The sequence below is a fragment of the Archocentrus centrarchus genome, chromosome 14, assembly GCF_007364275.1.
Source record: "Archocentrus centrarchus isolate MPI-CPG fArcCen1 chromosome 14, fArcCen1, whole genome shotgun sequence".
Classification (NCBI taxonomy): Eukaryota; Metazoa; Chordata; class Actinopteri; order Cichliformes; family Cichlidae; genus Archocentrus; species Archocentrus centrarchus.
The window spans coordinates 18,317,160-18,338,396 of NC_044359.1; the positions used below are offsets into that span (position 1 = coordinate 18,317,160).

The 21,237-nt window shown below is 40.0% G+C and overlaps 1 protein-coding gene across 4 annotated transcripts; it reads left to right on the top strand.

Annotated features, from left to right (window-relative positions):
* Window positions 1–218: 218 nt before the first annotated feature.
* On the top strand, window positions 219–20,578 carry LOC115792144 (pterin-4-alpha-carbinolamine dehydratase 2). Of its 4 annotated transcripts, none has more exons than XM_030746561.1 (4): window positions 227–557; window positions 1,360–1,494; window positions 18,295–18,375; window positions 20,365–20,578. In XM_030746561.1, the coding sequence occupies exons 1-4, from the start codon at window positions 369–371 to the stop codon at window positions 20,458–20,460; spliced, it is 501 nt and encodes a 166-aa protein (XP_030602421.1). In that variant the 5' UTR covers window positions 227–368; the 3' UTR covers window positions 20,461–20,578. The 4 variants fall into 4 exon arrangements, with proteins under 4 accessions (XP_030602417.1, XP_030602421.1, XP_030602419.1 ...); XM_030746559.1 differs by having other exon boundaries at window positions 235–557; window positions 1,391–1,490; XM_030746558.1 differs by having other exon boundaries at window positions 236–557; window positions 1,360–1,490.
* Window positions 20,579–21,237: the final 659 nt, after the last annotated feature.

A 21,237-nucleotide genomic window follows, 5' to 3' on the forward strand; every position in this document is an offset into this window, starting at 1 on the left:
GCATCATCCCTCTGCGGTTGTTAGAGCTCCACACAGCACCCTTGTTCCTGAAAGTCACCATCAGTGCACTACTACTCCATTGCTCAGGCATCTTCTCTTTCTCCAGGAATGTGTTAATCTGGTTAAAAAGTCCACTCCTTGACATCTCCATACCTCCAAAGGTATGGTGCGATGGACTCTTCATAGCTGTCCTCACTTCCTCCTTACTAATCCTCAACACTTCCTGATTCACTAACTTTCCTCCAGTCGTCCTCCCCTCTCTCTCATTTTCTCCATTCGTGAGCTCCTCAAAGTACTCCTTACATTCTCAACACATACTCAGTCTCCCGGGGGGGCGTGTTTTTAATCAGGCACTACGTTAAACAGCTATGGCAAAGTATGAGAGAGCAAGCGCAGGGGAGGAGAGGAATTGGCAGGGTAGGAACACAGCGGATAGTTTACTGATAATGTTTAGGTTAATGTTTAGCCTGAGGACAGGCAGCTCATGGCGGTGCGGCCTACTGTCCCTGCCGAGCACACTGAGGGTGCCGCCGCTCTCCGGGAACAACTCTAACATGGTGAGTCATACAGTGGGAGACTTTAGCATTAGCATTTACAAATATAAGAAAGGCGGATTCCACATGAGGCTAGTGTGTTTTTGAACGTAGATAGGTGTGTGTGTTCCCACGTGACACACCAAGCACCGTAGCAAACACTAAAATATCCAGCCCGCGTCGTTATACCGCGTGCGAGGAACCGTACACCGAATTCCTCTAGAAAAAAGTAAACAAACCCTTCAAGGCGTACCTGTGAATTAAGACGCAAATAACAGAACTTGGCAACATTTTAATTAATTGTTCTGATGCTGTGCTTCAATTCGGTGTTAGTAGTTGACGACAACAGACCATTTGAAATTTATGATTAATTCGGTCTCTTTGCTATTTGGGCCACGCGCAGTAGATATGTGAGTGGGACAAGATTTGTATCATATAATTGTGAAGAGGGGTTACTTATAAACGAAAATCAACTATCACAGCATTAAAAACTTAAACGTCAGCCTACCCAGCGCCCGTGTTTGGTACCCTTTAAGGCCAGGTAGCGGTCAAAGTGGGGCGGAGCTTGAGGGGAACCCCGCCCAAATCCAACACTTAAACCAATCAAATTGCTCCCTTTCTGCAGGTTACTGCCAGGTAAACATGACCTGTGTCCTCTGAAATGGGTGGCGTTAATATTCATTTTGTGTGTAGACCGCCACCTTTTGACGCAGCACAAATATCAGTCAGATGACTATTGAGAACAAAACTCTGAAAAGCTGAATGAACAGAAAACTGTGATTTATCCTTTTAAATGCTAGTTTGACTTCAATATGATTGTCTCCAGTCATTAGATTCCCACTGGCTTTCCCCTGCAGACCGGGAGCAGCTATTGATGGAGCTCAGGGCCACAGGGTGGATGGAGGTGGAGGACCGTGATGCTATCTTCAAAGAGCTTCACTTTAAAACCTTTATCAGGTGTGTGCATGTATATTAATGCAATACTGAGCTTTGTAGAGCTAATGCTGGAATTATATATAATTTTTTTTTTTTTTTTGGTCACTTCCTTTGATTTAAGTTTAGATTTGATTTAGATTATATATGAAGGCTAGCCATTCATGATCAGGTGCAGTTAGGTGTATGTAACTTACTGTTCCCTTTCTCTGTCCCTTCCCTACATATGTGCACTTTTTCATAATATGTATAGATCCTATTCTTCTAATAACAGGTATAACTGAGTTGTGGTGAGCAGTCCGCAAGTGACAGGATGGTGATTCTATCACTTGCATGACAGCGCTCCCACAATTGGTATGCAGTTATGTGTGCAAAAAGTTGAATGACAGGCAAAATCGACAGGGCGGTTCACCTGGTAAGCACCGCGTAGGTGCAGTTTGTTTACATATACTATGGTAAAACAGGACAAAGGAGGTCATTCTTATGGAAGCATTGTTGATGTGACCCAGAAGCTGTTGATTTCACACAGACATCCCATTTCAATTAAAAACAGCTGTTGTCATTAAAGTCAAGAGCTGGATGTAAGACTGTAAAGGTGTTTAAAAAAAAAGTTGAGCACTGGCATCACAATATCAGACTGCAATCAGCCATACTTGCACAGCTGGATGGTGTGTAAATGTTTTCTTTTTCCTTTTCTCTTCTCAAATTTAAACAAAAAACATGCACCAGCACCTCACATCTGTTTCAGTTCTTAGAGTTTTTTTTTTTTTTTTTTTAAATTCCAGTTGGTCGTGGTGTCTGTGATGAAGCTGTCCATTTTTCCAGCTGCTGTAGCAGTGGAAATGCCCAAAGTGCCCATCAGAAACGCATAAATTCATATGTCTTTAATACCCTGATTGGCTGCAGGTGTAGCAGAAGGCAGGTTCTTCTGTTTCTTTTTTTTTTTTTTTCTGTCATTTGTTTCCTTGAATTTTTTTTTTTTTTTTATCTTTTTCTAAGACTATTGAAGCATTTTTTCGCCCTACTTAATCAGCGGGCATGAATGGAATTTAAAAACTTACTGAGCAGAAATTTGGGATATTGAAAGTAGTAATAAATCATAACTGTGTTTGAGTGTCATACTGTAATTAAACACAAGAGTTCAGTATTTTTTTAGAAGTACTTATGAATGACTTAAGACACCAAATATGCAGACTAATCAGGTTTAGGGCTCGGTATTGTTTAAAAACAATACTGTAATTAGCTCTCTTTGTGTCATCATACTGTACTGCCATGAATGAACCATTGTTTGGTTGTTATGTAAAATCACTGACTTGGCTTATGTGACACTGAATGACATGACATGAATAGACATTTTGAAGTTAAACAAAAGACATGGAGTTGCAAGAAAAAGTTTGATTTAAACAAATTAGCAAGTATATATTTTTAAATATATTTTTAAATGTAAAAACTTTTTCCTGCAATTCTATTATGGTTGCATACCATAAACTCTGCTTTTTCCCCCCAACAAAATATAAGGAAAAAAGCATTTTTTTTTTTTTTTAAACCAAATGATGCCTGTTTTCTTACAGTGTAATAAAAATCATGCCTTTTATTTATTCCACAAACTTGCCAAACTTCTCAGTGCATCTGTGTTTAATATTTTCTGAAAAAAGGAATCTGAAGAAAACCTTTGCCTTAAAAAACTGTTATGATTCCTATTAGGGACTCAATCAAAGAATAACTAAAACAGACAATAAATCTAAACAATCTCTGAATGCCAGATTGTTAATTTAGTCTACAGGCACTTTTTCAGGGAGTGCGCAGGAAGTTCATCCCCACCCTGAATGACACCCACACTTGTTGTTCTGCTCCTTATGCACCTTTTGCCAATATGCATAAAAATCAGCATCCATCATTTGAATATGTGACAACTTTGATAATATATGGCAAAATATTTACATTTTAGGTGCTTCTAAAGCCACATAGTGACATTGTGATATTTTGTAATCAGACTCAACAGTAAACTGTGTTAATATTCGAGTAGGGGAAAAAAACAATGCAGGCTGACGGTGGTCAGAACTGTCACCTCACAGCAAGAAGGTTCTGGGTTCAAATCCAGCCTGGGGCCTTTCCATGTAGAGTTGGCATGTTCTCCATTTGGCTGTGTAGGTTCTTTCTGGGCAATCCAGCTTCCTCCCACAGTCCAAAGACAATCATGGGGTTAGGTTAACTGGTGATTCTAAATTGACTGTAGGTGTGAATGTGGGTGCGAATGGCTGCCTGTCTCACTGTGTTAGCCCTGCGACAGACTGGCGACCTGTCCAGGGTGTACTTCGCCTCTCACCCTTGTGATAGCTGGGTTAGGCTCCAGCCCCTCACCCTGAGACTCTGAATTGGATAAGCGGAAGAAGGTGGATGGAAAATATACAGTTACTGTATCTATGACATAAAGGTTATACTAAATTAAATGCATAGGTGTATGAGAAATCAAAAATCACACCATGCATAGTAGGCTATTTCTGTGTTAATTCTGTGCTCTTACTGATGCATATTGGTTATACATTTTCAGGACTGCACTGCAAATTACTTTGTGTTTAATTTAAAATTCATTCAAGAAGGGTTTATCACACTTGATTTAAGAAAGTTATTTACAATATTAGGTAGCTTCCTGATTTGGTTGTCAGTTGTGTCTACCACAATATAGTTCCTGTGTTTTATATGGCAGCTGAAACCAGTTCTGCCACTTTCTGGGGTTAAAACAAACATTAAATGGTCTTTTCAAATGTTTTTGGCACATCTCTTGTAAACAGCTGCTCCTCTAGCTCAGCTCTGTGCTGGGTGAAGTAAACTCCAGCATCTCAAGCCACTTAGCGGACTTCCTCTAATCCTGTCGTTAGTTGTTTTAGCCCCTAAAATAGTCTGTTTTTACACTTCCCATGTTTGAAGTAGGAGGGTGAGCGCTGACCTCCCCCATCTGCTCCTCAGGGCTCTAAAGCCTCTCCTCTTACCCCGGCACGTCAGGCTGCATTACCCCGAGACTCGCCAGGAGGCCAGTTGGCAGCAATTAGGGTTTTGATCAGAATGATTTCTTTCACAAACAATCAAATTGGTTAAAATGTTTCATCTGGTTCACAAACCACTAACAACCCCATCATTCCTTCTGCTAGCTGTGCGTTGCTTTCTGTTTTTTTCTTTTTTTTTCTTGTTGCCACCCTCCTTTCCCCATCTTCTGCCTTTCTGTCTTTTGTCTGTCTCTCATTCTATTCTGTGCCCCATGTTATTGGGGGAAAGAGTTCATGTTGTTCCAATTTTACATGTTGGCAGCTCTCTCTGTCGGTCTGTCTCTCTATCCTTCTTTTTCACCCTCTTTTATTCTCTCCAGACACCACTCGATTCTCTGATGCATTTTTACAAACTCTCCAGCTCGTTTTTCATGGCTGCTCTTAAAGGGCTTTTACCGAAGAGGAATGGAGATGAGGAGCGACATGCTGGCTGATTTCCATTCGCCACTTATCTCCAAGTGATGGGCTTGAGGAAATCAGATCCCCAAGAGTTTATAATGAGAATAACAAATCCCCTTCCTGTGTTGAAAACCACTTTCCTCTTGTGGTCTCTATGGGCGGTAGAGCTGTACTCATGAGTGTGGAAACCCCACAGTGGCAACGAGCTGAAGTGGAGCCGAATTCATGAGGCACACAGCCGCTCAAGAGCTGCAAATGAACTTAAAGGAAACATGGCAGCTGGGATTGCTTCTTTGAGTTTATTTTTCTTTGATTACAGCAAGTGGAAGTGTTATGATGCCGTTTGTAAGTGGCTAGGTAGTTTAACTGCAGCATGTGGGTATCAGTGCATTGTTTTGTGGCAGTAGTCTGAGGAGTAACTGTGACTTATTTTCCCTGTCAAGTCCAGTCTTTTTAATAGGGTTTGAGAGGTGAATCCTCTTTCTGGGGTCGCTTTGGTCAGTGGGAATCATTGCAATCATATATAGAAGCATGTGTGTGTGTGTGTGTGTGTGTGTGTGTGTGTGTGTGTGTGTGTGTGTGTGTGTGTCTTTAATACTGTAAATTTAGGCTGGAATTGAGTGTGTTTTTAAGTTGCGGTTTCTGATATTGTTTACACATCAAGCTTTATGTTATGTTTGTTTACAGATGACCATCTGCTATACATTTCGGTGGATGAAGTGGAAACATTCATGCGACACAAATGAAATGGGTAGCTTTAGGATACAGCTCGTATAGGAGAGGGTGAGCTGTGCATGCTCAACTGTTGTGGTATGTTAGCTGAGGTTGACATCGATGCATTCCTTCTTTTCCCACAAATATTCAGTCAAGCAGCCATGGGAAAAAAAATCACTCAAAAGCTGCATTTAGGATGGGGAAAAATGGTCAGTTATTATCTTCAGTCTTTCATGTGAAGTAAACAAGCTCAATCTGAACCGAAGGAGGGAAAGTTCTAATGGTTAAATATCTGCATCCAGTGCATGCTACACTGTTTTTGTTTATGGGATTAAAAAGCAAATGGGTATGTGCACCGATGAAGCATTTATTACATTTATCAGTGCTGAAATTGTTGTTGGCGGTTGATGTTTTTTCATAAGTTTCTGCCTTTTTAAACACTTTGATTCATAAATTATTTGAATAATCACCTCATTAATAGTTGTTCTGTTTGCCACACAAAACATTGCATAGAACGTGGAACATCAACTGGCGGCCCGTGGGCCACATCCGGCCCACCAGAGCTTTCCCTCTGGCCCCCCGAATAGTATTGCCACAGGTACTATTCGCCAATCAATCATGTCGTGTCATAACCCATTAAAAACCCATCTCTGACTAGTCTGAATTATTAAAAGCTTTCCCATTTCCTGTAAATGCCTCCATGTCCCTAGAACCAATCATAAAGCAAGATTGGACCATGTGACTTCAAACATTTTCTGGCTGCACTGAGAAGCCTGCATTTGTTGGTGGTGATAAGATTGTAAACACAGCAGAAGGTAACTCTAGTCATGTTTTGTGTCAAAAAAAAGTTTAGTGATGAAACTTGTCTAACGAAAGGCCTTAAAAGTCGTAACGTGATTTCCGTCAGTGAACCTGCGAAAGGATTGTTACTGGCTGCCAAGCATACTCCCCGGCCTGTGTGGGGCTCCTGTCTGTGAGGGTCTCTCACACGGTCTGCTGGCGGGGGAACTGGATGGGTAGGTGGCTCGGCGGCACGGTGTGTACCCGCATGCTGTCACAGCCCCCTGTATGCGTCCGTCCCTCGGTGGTCACGAACCCCGTGCTGCCATTTTGTGTCATTGCGGTTGCACTGTATGAATCTATGTCAAAATCTTTTTATCATAGTCTGATCTTTGCGCCTTTTGCCTTCATTCACACTGGGCAGAGGACAGATTGAAGATTTTGCGGGGTTTTCCTCAAAACAAAATATTATATATTAAAAAGTAGGTAAATCACTATATTTTTTTAAAAATGCACCTCGCCATTGCCTGTGAAATGAAATTACTAAAATTTACCATAGGATCCAGATTTAAAAAAAAAAAAAAAAAAAAAGCTCTTTAAAAGAAAAGTGTCCAGGCAGATTTAGAGGGTTTTGCATCTGAACTCTTCATGTCTAATCTATTACAAAAACAGTTTCTGAAAAGTAGATTAACTCATTGCTCTCATATAACATTTTATTGTTTCCTGTGATCATTATATCTATAATGAGCACAACTGCACACAATTGCGGTGTCTCCATAACAACTGTCAACATAACAGAGAAGAACATGTAAGTGTAAGACTTGCACATCGCGTCATTAAAAACAGTATAAATTTGAAAGGAAAATTGATATATCAAATGATAATATATTACTTAGGATACAATATTAATTTTATTTTACTTCACGAGAACATTTGGCCCTCACACTGTCTGCTGTGAAAAATTCCAGCCCCAAATAATGACCCCTGGCATAGAAGGTTCAGTTTAAATGTGCAACATTGGAAGATTGTAATTGGACAATACAGGATTCAGTTTAATTCAGTTTTATTTATACGCCACCAAATCACAGTGATAGTAATATTAAGACACGTTAATTTAAAAGCCTATGAGCTTATATGGAATGATTCCATATAGTAAATACACACTATAAGGTAAAGCATTTAACATTTCCCAACACGTGCTGGGTTATAATGAATCGACTCATATTTTTAGTTTGCAGTATGATTAACTGTTTTAAAGGCATTACATATTAGTATCATTCACTCGTTGCTATGTTCTTTGTAGGAGTTATGTTTCTACGTTAATGTTTTCTTAGCCTTTCACTTCAGCCGGGACATGAATATGTAATCTTAATGTGAACACATCACATCACTGGAGCTGTAAATATGGAAACAAGTATTATTTTGCTCAAATGTGTCAATAATTACCTGGAGTTCATCTCGTATGTTATTGTTATTTAAATATTTCATAAAGGCTGGAAAGTTGATGGTGAGGACCTAAGACCCTCAGACCAAGATTTCATCCCCTCCCATTGTCGTGAATCCCTGGCTACAGTCTCGAAAGCAATACCAAGCTGCTGTAGAAAATATTTTAAAATCAAATTATAGTTATTTTGGAAAATAAATCTAAATTAAAAGAATATAAGAATTTAAAATGAACAACATTTTGTTATTTGTGTGATAAACTTCAGCCAGTCATTCTCCCAAGGTTCTGGTTTGCCTCAGACAATAACAACATCACAAGCACCGGAAAAAGCTCCTGGACTTAACTTAGCCTCCAAGTTTGAGTCAGAGGCAGCGACTGTGATCTTACTGCAGTGAGTGCTGCTGTGTTCAGACAGCTCCCTCTGCTCCTTCCGCTCTGCTCTGGGAGGCTGACCCCCCCCCCTTTATATTCAGTCAGGGGCTCCCTCTCCACCAAATCTCCTTCAAGCCTCTGTCTCTCATTATGGGACTTGGTCTACTTGTGTTGAATAAGTTGTTCTACAACTAAAACCGAGCCCCTGGGTAAACCAAATTCTCAGAGCCATCCCCCTCCTGCTTCTCACTCACTCACTCACTCACTCACACACACACAAGTTAGAATGATGAATTCATTTGCTCAAGCACTAAACATGTAGGTCTTCCTATCAGGCAAACAGTTGAGCAACCAGATTGGCCAGTCTGTTGGGTTGATTGTCTATTTCCACTATTGACTGTTAATATCTTTTTTCATTTTTCCATCTTCTCTTCATTTATGTAGCACTTTGAGTCTCATTGGCCACTCAACGTACACTACACCTATTCATACAGCCCTCAGTGTTTTTATACACTCGGCGCTTTCCTGTTACACAGATTTTCACTCTCAGATAGTATATCATGGGCAGTTTTGGCGCTTTGGTGTCTTGCCCAAGGACATTTCAACAGGCAGACTGGATGAGCCGCCGATCAAACCCACTGACCTTCCGATTGGTGGACGTCCTCCTCTACTTCCAGATACCAAAAGAGAATTAGTTTCCACTTTAATCCTCACATCCAAGAAGCTGGAACCAGTGAGTGGTTGGCAGTTTTCCTTGATACATGATTATCGTTAGTCACATTTGAGTGGCCCTGGAGTATCCCATATTTCTTGACTATTGTATGTCAAGTCAAGTCAAGTCAAGTTTATTTATAAAGCACATTTAAAACAACGACGTTGACCAAAGTGCTGTACAAGATCTGTAACCCCAAGGACTATACTAAATAAAAATAAATAAGTATGGATGGGGTGATTCAGGTTTCTGCTACCCTTCAAAGCTAGCAAGAAAATGTCCTAATTTGTTCAAATGTTTGAAGGTATGTACATGCATTTGCATATACAACTCCTGCACAAGCTCTCAGGCAAGCGAGAGGTTGGTTAATCGGCTCAGCGGTGTTCAGTTCCCACCGCCGTCTCCAAAATGAAACTTTCCCTGGGAACTGGAGGCATCCTTCATTCATCTCATCCAGTGGGAATGGCTGGAGGGAAGCCGTGAGGTGTGGCACCCAAGCGGAGGTGGTTAGATAATCTGGCTATCAGACCTTGAGTAAGGTAAGATGGCCCTGACGTCTGCTGTCTTTTGACAAGCCCAGTGTCTTTTAAGCCCTCTCTGCTAACCGTGCCGTTAATGAGGGGTTTGCATAAGTTGGCCTTAACGCTGCGACTGAGCGTTACATGACACTCGTTACAAAAAGGAGCTGACTTGTGTGTGAAGAGTTGTAACACATGATATTAGTCACTAAATGAGTGTTAACACTGTGGCAGAGTATCAAATTGAAACTTTGCTCTGTGTTTCTCAACTTGAAGAATGTTAATTTGAGAAGATTAATACTGCTGATGTTACACACATCCAGCTGAAGCGCTCTCTCTCTCTCTCTCTCTCTCTCTCTCTCTCTCTCTCTCTCTCTCTCTCTCTCTCTCTCTCTCTCTCTCTCTCTCTCTCTCTCTCTCTCTCCATGAAAGAACTTTACAGCTGGCAGCTTTGCTTCATAATTATTTGATATTTTGCTTTAAGTTACATGTCAACTTAGTGGGCAGCCACGTCTGGCCAGCTGGAAGCTTGTGAAGAGCTGTTTGGGGAAAGAAGAGAAATGAGACATAAGAGGTGTGGTCATCATTATTATCATCACCACCACAGCCACCGCCATTGAAATCACAGCTTTCTTCACTGCAGAGGAGCAAAGGTTTTCCAGGGGGCTAACACTGACGTGGGTGATGATGGGGCTAGCGGAGTAATCATCGGGTAGTCACGGCGGTGTGTAATGGAGGAGAGCGGCTTGTCTTCATGTGTGTGTCGGCAAATACTTGTGTGTATGCCGAGGAGGTTTGCATGTGTACATTTGTGCATGCAACAGTGTGAATGTGTGTCTGTCAGAGGCTAGTAAGGGTGGGCACAATCTGCATGCACTTAGTCCTGGCAAGGCAGAGCAGGCGTTTCTAAGCCCTTGGACTGCGCGGTGGTGGAAAGCCGATCTGTAAATAACAGACACATGTGTTTGAAACTGAGTCCTGTATTCCAGCCCACAGCCGCAATGAGAGGGAGAACACCACTCTGCTCCGAAGTCAAATTGTCTCATCCAGTGTTGTATGACAATCACGCTTTAATAGCACCAAAATGGCTCCTCAAAAGTGTGTGTGTGTGTGTGTGTGTGTGTGTGTGTGTGTGTGTGTGTGTGTGTGTGTGTGTGTGTGTGTGTGTGTGTGAGAGAAGGGGAGAGGGGCATAGTGGCGGTCTGCTGTTGGGTGTTTCTGATTATTTGAGATGGGGCCTGCATAATGTCATGTCAAATAATCTGACTCTGACAGCTACAGCTTGTTGGGCCAGTTGGAGAGAACTGCTGGCTGGCTGTGAGGATGAATAGTTGAATAGCTGGCTGACCTGCTGGCTCGAGAAGTGTGGCCCGTACAATACAAATGGGGTAAACAAAACACTTTGAGAGGCCAAGCCCTTGACCTCTGCTGACATGAGACCTCATCTGGGAGTTGAGGATTGGTTTTAATTTCTGTTTGGCGCAAGTGGAGGGTGTTGAGATGACCTACGGGTGACGGACAGGCACAGCACTGTCATTTTGCCTGTATTGTGTCCTTGTGCTCATATTTACTGCCCCCAAGGGAGCAGTGTCTCTTGAGAAAAGGTCGATGTAGGGCAAGATTTTTCTTCTGTATTCAGTATTTTAGGTTATTTGGACATTCAACTCCAATTCATTTGTAGTGAGAGATTATGGCTTTTATTATTTTTTTTTCTTGTTTCTCACAATTTGTTTCTTTTATTGGGCTTCATGTTGCAGAATGGTCATCTTATGTTTCACATTCTCTTCTCCTCCAAACGCTCTGTGGTTCATTTGCACTTCAGTGATGCCTAAACGGGGACAAGCAATTTCTTGGAAAGTGTGACATACTTATGATAAAAGCAGTGCAGCTTGCATGCTACACAGCACTTTTCAAGCATGGATTATCATTATTAACTCTAGTTCGGTTTGGTGCAGTTTCAGTTGAATGGATGAGGGGTATGGAAAATGGATGGATGGCTAGATAATTCAAAATACAAATACAAAGACACATATTTGGATCCTAATACAACATTTGTTCTTAATCACTGTCAAACTTCATCATGCCATGTGCTAGCTTTGTTAGAGAAATATACTTTTTGAGGTAAGCCATCAAAACTAGAAAACACATCATAAAGATATTTGCAGTCGCAGACCTCTTGTAAAGTCAGCTATATCTGTATTATAGATACTGCACTAAATGTGTGCCAAGTGTAACCTGTTTGGCAGACATGTACTGGTAAAGGAGATCCTTAATGCATAAAATAGGAGAAATACACCCAGTTTTCACACACGTCAGTCAGAGCCAGCAACCTGTAAGCTGTTCATCTGTTGCAGGATTAAAGTATAAAAATCTGCATTTACATTTGATGATTAAAATCCTTGAATTTACTAAACAATAAAAAATGAATACTTACAGGGGGATTAATACCTAATTTTTAATAATCACTTGAAAGGAACGAAAACAACAGCTAACATGCCAAACTTCTTAGAAGTTGCTTATTTACATGTCCAGCAGCAATGAAACACCATTCGGTCCTTCAGAGTTGTCTATGGCCACCAGGAAAATTAAAATCACTTTTTTTTTTTTTAAACTTTTTTTAAACAGCATTGTTATGTTAGATTGTTACATTTAACACAGATGCAAATAAGCTGACCATTTCAGTCTATCTTCAATATGTCATCAGATGATCCACAGAGGACACATTATTATTATTATTATTATTATTATTATTATTATTATTATTATTATTATCTACCACAGAAATAAAGTTTTGTCAGTGGACTGCAACCTCACCAGTATGCTGGGACTAAATGGTACTGACACTCAACGGTTTAAGGCAAAAAAACAAACAAAAAAACTTAGATGACCACATATTGTAAATAATGGCAGCGGACACAAGACTGCTAATATTTGTGGTTCCACTGATTGAAGAAATGCAGGCTCAGTAAACACATACCTGCATGTTGTAGCTGTCCGCCATCAATATGGACAGTGTCAAAAATATGTGGAACAGCTGGAAATGTAAAGTACTCTTCTTTGTGTTTGTCCTGTTGTTGATCCTTTAGCTTAGCCTCTGCCACAGAGTGAAGTGACACAAAGAACGTCTTTGTTGGCGGTGTTTTTTTTTCCTTCCTCGTGGTGAACTCTGTTCTGGTTGTTTCCTTTCTGATTCAAGCCAACCAATCAACATTAGATTTATGCAAACGTCATCACATAGTGTCTGTTGGAGGAAGCTGTGTTGTGTAGTTTCAGTGAAAGGCTACCTGAGTGCTCTAGAAGGTGTGGCAGTGCACAGGGAGAGCTTGTACTTTTTATTTTTATTTAACAGCATAGGATACCACAAATGTGAGCATGTCTCTGTAAGGTACTGGCATGGTACTGGGTTGGTAGTCCGTAGGTACTGTGTAGAGCTTTGCAGATCCACAACTACGTGTTTGTAGCTGTGTACCATCACCAGCAGGACCTTGCCTACTGTAGCTACTCTGGTCTGCTCAAAAGGACTTCACGCTTCTTACTGATGTCCACAGACATTTATTTCTTTTACAGGTCATAAAGATGCACGGATCATCAATGGAACATCTGGAACACCGTGAAAACTAAAATAAAGGACAAAATGGCTTCGTTCAAACTCTCGCATTCATATTAAACATAAATCACACATTTCAGTTGTAACAAATATTAACAGCATTGCAAATAATCATTACCGTGTGCACCTGTTGACCAGTAGTAGAATATCGTTAGCAGATTTGAGTCTTTTATCGACGATTTCGTTACTCTCTGACTTCTCTTGTGTCCATTCTCTCCCGCTACTGACAACACACACTTCCGGGTCATGCAATTCCATGACTTAATACAAATATAGTTTTCTTTTAAGCACCGGTAATTTTACAAACAAACATTAACTGAAATGCCATGTAACTTATTGTTATAAAAATAATTGTGCCATTATTAAACCAAAATTAGTAAATAAAATCTCGTAACATATTCTTACTTCCTGTCACTACGGCAACCCACACAGACCACCATAGCGTCAGCTACACCTACTGTTCATGTTTGTGTTGTTGTTGGTCTTTTTGCTTAGCACCTACCACAGAGAAGACAGAAATCATTTTAGACAAAGAACTTCTCTTTAGTGGAGTGAAACCAAGTATTAAATAACATTAACTGTCCACACCAGCCATTATACAGTGGCTTGCAAAAGTATTCATACCCCTTGAACTTTTCCATATTTTGTCATATTACAACCACAAACATAAATATATTTCACTGGAATTTAATGTGCAAGACCAACACAAAGTGGTATACAATTGTGAAGTGGAATGAAAATTATACATGATTCAAAACATTTTTTACAAATAAAAAACTGAAAAGTGCGGTGTGCAAAAGTATTGAGCCCCCCTGAGTCAATACTTTGTGGAACCACCTTTTGCTGCAATTACAGCTGCAAGTCTTTTAGGGTATGTCTCCACCAGCTTTGCACATCTAGTGACTGAAATTTCTGCCCATTCTTCTTTGCAAAACAGCTCAAGCTCAGTCAGATTAGATGGAGAGCTTTTGTGAACAGCAGTTTTCAGATCTTGCCACAAATTCTCGATTGGGTTTAGGTCTGGACTTTGACTGGCCCATTCTAACACATGAATATGTTTGGTTTTAAACCATTCCATTGTAGCCCTGGCTTTATGTTTAGGGTCGTTGTCCTGCTGGAAGGTGAACCTCCGCCCCAGTCTCAAGTCTTTTGCAGACTCCAACAGGTTTTCTTCCAAGATTGCCCTGTATTTGGCTCCATCCATCTTCCCATCAACTCTGACCAACTTCCCTGTCCCTGCTGAAGAGAAGCAGCCCCAGAGCATGATGCTGCCACTGCCATATTTGACAGTGGGGATGGTCTTTTAACAATGGCTTTCTTCTTGCCACTCTTCCATAAAGACCACATTTGTGCAGTGCACGACTAATAATTTTCCTGTGGACAGATTCCCCCACCTGAGCTGTGGATCTCTGCATTTGGTCCAGAGTCACCATGGGCCTCTCTGGCTGCATCTCTGATCAGTGGTCTCCTTGTTCGGCCTGTAAGTTTAGGTGGACGGCCTTGTCTTGGTAGGTTTACAGTTGTGCCATACTCTTTCATTTCCGGATAATGGATTGAACAGTGCTCCGTGAGATGTTCAAAGCTTGGGAAATCTTTTTATAGCCTAAGCCTGATTTAAACTTCTCCACAACCTTATTCCTGACCTGTCTGGTGTGTTCTTTGGACTTCATGATGCTGTTTACTCCCCAATATTCTCTTAACCAACCTCTGAGGCCGTCACGGAGCAGCTGTATTTGTACTGAGATTAAATTACACACAGGTGGACTCTTTTTAGTCATTAGCAGTCATCAGGCAACTTCTGAATGCAATTGGTTGCACTCAGAGAAAAGGGGGCTGAATACTTTTGCACACCACACTTTTCAGTTTTTTATTTGTAAAAAATGTTTTGAATCATGTATAATTTTCTTTCCACTTTACAATTGCACATTAAATTCCAGTGAAATATATTTATGTTTGTGGTTGTAATGTGACAAAATATGGAAAAGATCAAGGGGTATGAATACTTTTGCAAGCCACTGTATCTGCTTTTCGTGTGTGTGTTTTATTTTGGTGTTTTTGTTCAAGCCAACTTTTATTGGTGTGTTCTGCAGCCTCTCTGTTAAATGTCTACATAGCAAAGAGCTAATGGACACAAACTTGCAATCATAAACATGTTTTTTAGCCACTGCATAGACTGAATTCCTGTCATCTTTCTCTTTTCGAGGCAGAGGTACTCAAGCCAAAAAAGACACTTGCATACAGTGATAAACTAGTTCTGACCATAGACTGTATAAAAGATTTATGTAGCTGCTGTAAAGTAACCAGCTGTTGTTGGACACTGTGTTTTTGTCCGTTTTCTAAAGCCACACGTTACCATTCATGGATGAGTGCTAAATTGTCAGCTAACTTTAGGAAGCTTGGTTACCGTTCTTAGGTTGTGTGTACATAAGGCACAAATGGAAATCTGTTAATTATTGTGAGGCAACTGAGGAATAAAATACTAGAACTTCATCTAGAAAAACTCAAGCAGAAACGCCTTGAGCAGTCTGAATTGCACAAGATGCTATTTTGTTTTGTCAAATAATTCCATTAAAAATGCTCTAAGAGGCTCCCACAACACGAACAAAGCTTAAGGTGGACCTGCCAATTAAAAGGGGCCACACCCCTAACTCCAGTATCCAGATAGATGAGTTGTAAAAAACTGCGGGAAATTATCCATAGAGGCCCAAGGTGTTTTTGTATTAGGTTTTAAACATGCATTCTTTATTTATCGCCTGTAAGTTTGGCTATTTTAACATTGGCCTCTATGGGCATCTATTCACTTTTGGAGCAAGCCTCTAGTGGCCACAACAGGAACTGAAGTATTTGGCACTTTCCACTTTGGCATTTTGTTTTGTTTTTTTAGCTCTGGACATTGCTGCTGGGTTCCAGCCAACATCTGTCCTGGTGGAAACCCTAATATCAATCATGGTGACAAAAAAAGGAAAAAAAGATTTAAATGTTTGCCTGAGGAAGGAGTAAAATATATATTCATAGGCCATGTTTGATCAGTCAGAAGTATCTTAAAATACCATGAGATGACTTTTTGTTCTATAACAAGGTCCAGGCTGGAAAGAGAGTTTTTGAAAAAGCAGTGTTTTGAAGTGGGACATTGTGCAGGAACCAAAAGTGTTAACACAGAATCCTTTTACCTGTCACTTAATGTTCCTCAGCAGCAGATTAACCTGAACTCAGTCCTTAGAGAGAGAAGACATGTTTGGACAACACCTGACATGACAGGCTGCTTAGCCATCTCCATTAAAGCCAATGAAAACTGAGAAAAAGCAGACTGCCCGGCGCTCTAAATTGGTGCCAGTGGGGTCAAGTTGCAGGAATATGTCAATTACTTAAATTGATCAGGAGACGGTTTCCTTGATAAGCAATTTGATCAAGCTGCTGATCGTGTTACATGCATAGCACTACATGTGAATTGAACAGGCTGTCTCAGAAATTGGTTACAACACACTAAAAAGGCTAAACGCAATTTCCTCTTTGAGACTAATTCTGTTTCGTCATGTCAGGTGGTGGATGGGGCCACAGCCGTAGCATGTAAACAATGGTATTTCAGTTGATTTAATTAGGCAGAGAGGAAGCATTTAGGAGCTTAATTGAGATTGCAGTGGGAAATTGCTCTGAAATAGGTGTACCTGATTTTTTTTTTTTTTTTTTTTCTTCTCTCTTTTCACAGAGAGCATGACGAGGGATCCTCTTTGTAGATAATTAGAATAACCGTAATCACTCCCTGGATGGCCTGTGATTGAAGCGAGCCACATGCCAAACTCAAATTATGAAGACTGTGTATGTTTCTTAGTGTGTGTGCATGCATGCTCTAAGGTCCTTTTTGTGGCTGTGGAAGTTGAACACATGCATTCAGGAGGACTTGATATATTCACAGAGACGCTGTCTTGTACTTCTCCCTGCCTCAGATGGCAGTATTGCGCTTTATGCTATCTATTTCTGCAACTTATTGTACTCTTTTTTTTTTTTTTTTTTCCTGGTTTTAAAGCTGGGGACAGAGCCTTTTAAACAGGTCTGCTGCAAAGTCTAGAAGTGCAGCTGTTAGTTAATGGGCTCTGCTTATCTCCGGAAAATCCTTTTTCAAGGAGAAACACACAAATTCTTTGGTTTCAGCTTTCGTGATGCCTCTCATTTTGTCTCTTATGAATCTTTCTGGTTTTCTTGGTTCTAAAGTAAATCTCTTTGGAATTTGAACCTTTTCAGCAAAAACCGAATCTCAGCTGCAGTGCATTTTGGGCGCAGTTGTTCTGTTAAGGCATTATCATTTTTTGCTTACAGAAGGATTATTTGTCTTTTAATATTTTCACTAATTATTTATTTATTTTTTACATTTGCATTATTAATGATGTAGGAGTTGCCTTTTTTCATTTGTTACTTTTATTTGGATTTTGATGACTTCTGCTTTTAGCAGAATTTGCACATCTGAAGAACAGCAGCTTTTCTAATGTAGCTGAGACTAGAATCAGCCACAGTAAGCAGCTGTTCATGTGTCTATCATGTCCTACATGCTAGTAAAATGCTAGTTTTATATTAACATTTCACTTTAATTTGATTTGGCCTTTAAATTTAGTATGTAAACATTTGGTATATAGCTAATAACACACTGTAACATTGAAAGTAGATATAAAGATCTTCTACTTTAATCAACACGTGTTTGTACACTACTTGTCTCGTGGCTGCATATCTGTAGCTAATGTCACAAACTGCTGAATAAATGTTTGTATCTAAATGCTATAAATGCTTTATAAAAATCCATTTCAGTAAGCTTGATAAATTGTTTTTGGGGCAAGTACAGATGGGTGTACTGTTGGCCTAACTGTCTGTCAAAAGGTCGCCAGGCAAAGCTGGATAAATGTGACATAGAGGCAGTTTTAAAAGAAAAAAGTGGACAAAATGTAATGCATTCGCAGTTTATTAATTCTTCGCTTAAATTTATGCGTTCATTCATAATGATTATAATGTTTCGTTTTTATTATAATTAAACTTAATGAGGTTCATGGTGCTAAACTGCAAATTATACTGAGAGGCATTTTCTTAAATTTTATCCTTCCCCGCTTATATTAGTGAGGTTGGATTAGACCATAAATTCAATGCATTTCCCTAAACTGCATTTCTGTGGTTTGTTTGCTTTTTTTTTTTTTTTATTTTAAATTTTTTTAAAGAGAAATCCACTTCCTGAATTGATTGTTTGTTTCCCAACAGGCATTTGGCTTCATGTCACGGGTGGCTCTGCAGGCAGAGAAGATGAACCATCACCCAGAGTGGTTCAATGTTTATAATAAGGTAACAGCTTTCTCTAAATCACACTTTGCAATAGTGACTGAAGAGTCATTTACAGTGCTGCGTTTACTTAGTGTCCATTAGAGAAAGCACATCTTGCAAAATCAATAGTGGCTTGTTTGAGTTGTCACCATATTTACAGTGATGTGGTTGGTTAATAGCAAATTAGACACACTGAGATTGAGCTTTGAAAAATCTGATTTTTTTTTTTTTTTTTTTTGATTTTTTTAAATGTCAAACAGTTATCACTGGTCCTCTGCCCAAAGCCTGATACACACTCCTTAGTCAAAGTAACCAAAAAAAAAAGAAGAAAATATCAGCTTCACACTATAATCCCATAGTTTTTCTTGTGAAAAGCTCTGCAAATATCTCTGCCTCCCCTCATATCTCCAGCACTCACACACACACACACTCTCTCACTTTCCCTGCCTCACAAATAAAGTAGTGGTTGATATGACAAACCCAGTCCCTGAAAATCTCTCAGCATTAGGCTGTAGCCACTGAGTTACTGTGTGGTGGACCGGGCCGCTCTGGGAGGAATGCTGCTCCTAATCCACTCTTTATTAAAGTCTCTGTACAATGGTGCTACAGGTCTCTGGGCCCCCACAGCACTTTCCACCAGACACTTACACATAAATCCCACACTGACTGAGGTACAGCCTCGACAAAACAGAAGCTGCATGCTGAGCTGCTGCTAATATTCTCTAAAATGTTCTGTTCAGTTTTCTTGGCTGTCAGTATTAATGGAGTGTACAAACATTTTTTTTTTCAGGAGGGTGTCTTTTCAAATGTCAGAGTGTTGAGCTGGAAAAACCTCCAGTACTGAATTGAACCTGCTAGAGAGGAGCTGGATGTTGGCTGAATCCATCACAGTTTACATCAAATAACCAGAAACTATACTGTACGTCTTACTAAGTTAAAAGTTACATATTTTGTAAAGTATCATTGTACGCACAGTGAGAGCGGTTTTAGAAAGAGTCGTGCCCTGTATTGGACAACAGCCAGGTTCAGTGCCTGTGGGCAGTTTGTCATCACAGAAATGTCACACAGACACCAAAACCAAAACCTGTACTCACTGGTTGTATGTGGCAAACCACACCACAGCTGGGAACACCGCACACTGTAGCTACATCTACCAATATATGTACAGTAAGGTCACATTATGCTTTCACCAGAATGTGCAAGAGCTATCGGAGAATTATGAGATAGTCTTTTTATTTTTTTCAAGGTTGCACATAAAGCAATACTGCACTGAATAACTGTCTTGATAGTCACAAATACGAGTACTATTTAATTTGTGCCCTGCAGTCTCGAACATGGACTGTAAATAAAAGATGGACTTAATCACAGTAACTTTAGCATAATTGCTTAGCCAGCTGGAGCCAGAAGTAAATATATTAGGAATTAGCTTATTATATTTTACAGGTAAAACACTGCTATTTCAGAAAGCCATATTATTTGTCACATAACTGCAGTTGATCAAAAAGGCACCACCAAAACAAAGAGCTGCGAGAGATCCTGTTTAGTCACTCGAATTAGTGAAGGTGAAACTTAGTGATGCAGATGGGTGTTGGCACCTGCCTGTCAAAGTGACCTCCATCCTAATAATGCGTAACTTTGAACTATACCACAATTTTAAAAGTGCAGAAGAGAATTTCTGAAACTACACTGTAAATAATTTGACCAGATATTTTTTTGCTATTTAAAACTGACAACTGTTTAGCTCTAATATTGTTTTTAGTAAATGGTAAATGGACTAGTTCTCATTTCGTGCTTTTCTACTTGAGCACTCAAAGCGCTTTAAACAACAAGCCTCATTCACTCATTCACATACTTGGGCATGCAGACTGGAGCAGCCAGGAGATCGAACCACCAACCTTCTGATTACCTCCTGCTCTACCTCCTGAGCCCCAGCCAGTAAAAATAGAAAATTTTTTGATTGTCTTGTCACTGCCTTGTGATTGACAGTACTGTGTATATGTCTTTTCACAGGTCCAAATTACACTGACTACGCATGACTGTGGAGGACTCTCAAAACGGGACATCAAAATGGCCAAGTTTATTGACAAAATTGCACTTTCAATGTAGGTTTTTTAAAAATTTAGTCTGCACTCTGTCACAGCCTTTGTAGATACCCTGATTTTAATTTCAGCTCTGCTCTGTCAAAAAACTATTCCATCACAAAATAAATGTATTTGCTCTGTCACGTGTGCACATTCTGCTTCTGCTTCTTGTCACAAAATCTGTTAAAAAAAAAAAAAAGCAAACAAACGGCTTTATTTTGATTACAAATGTTCAACAAGCTTTCTGTGACAATAAAACGTTGACTTTTGGGAAAGTGATTCATCTCTTATAAATACAGCTCTGCCCTGTTTTTTGACTCCATGCTGTGTAGAAAAACTCTGCAGTTCAGATTCCCTCAGAGTGAAAGACAGATTTGAAAGGTGTCACTGAGTGATTTTCTTATTTTCAGCAGTGTTTATTTTCACATGTGGAATTAAAATCAATCGTAATTGCTCTGCAGTACTCTGTCAGCTTCTCACCGGTGATCTTTTCCCTGTCAGTCCTCCACCAGACCACATGTTCTCATTTTGTCACTGGACAGTGGAGCTGAATGAGGAAGGGGTCACAGTCTGTAGGAATGGGATTAATTTGATTTACTATTTGGTAAAGGATGAGTCAGGTTGATTGCCGTCAGGAGAAGTTTGGCAAAGACAAAAGTGAGCAAGACAGTAAATGTCAAATAGCCTTTCTCTGCACTATTTCTTACACTCTACATAGAGGAAAAGTTGTGTGTGATGTAATAATGCCTGTGTTGATCATCTCAAGTGCCTGCTGCTGGTTATTCAGGGCAAATCTAAGTTC

Bases quoted from the DNA above. Each gene is read 5' to 3' on its own strand.
- LOC115792144 (XM_030746561.1), top strand. From the start codon at position 369: ATGGCAAAGTATGAGAGAGCAAGCGCAGGGGAGGAGAGGAATTGGCAG. The intron at 558-1,359 runs GTGAGTCATACA...GATTGTCTCCAG, and splicing joins CCGGGAACAACTCTAACATG to TCATTAGATTCCCACTGGCT. The intron at 1,495-18,294 runs GTGCATGTATAT...GTTTCCCAACAG, and splicing joins TTAAAACCTTTATCAGGTGT to GCATTTGGCTTCATGTCACG.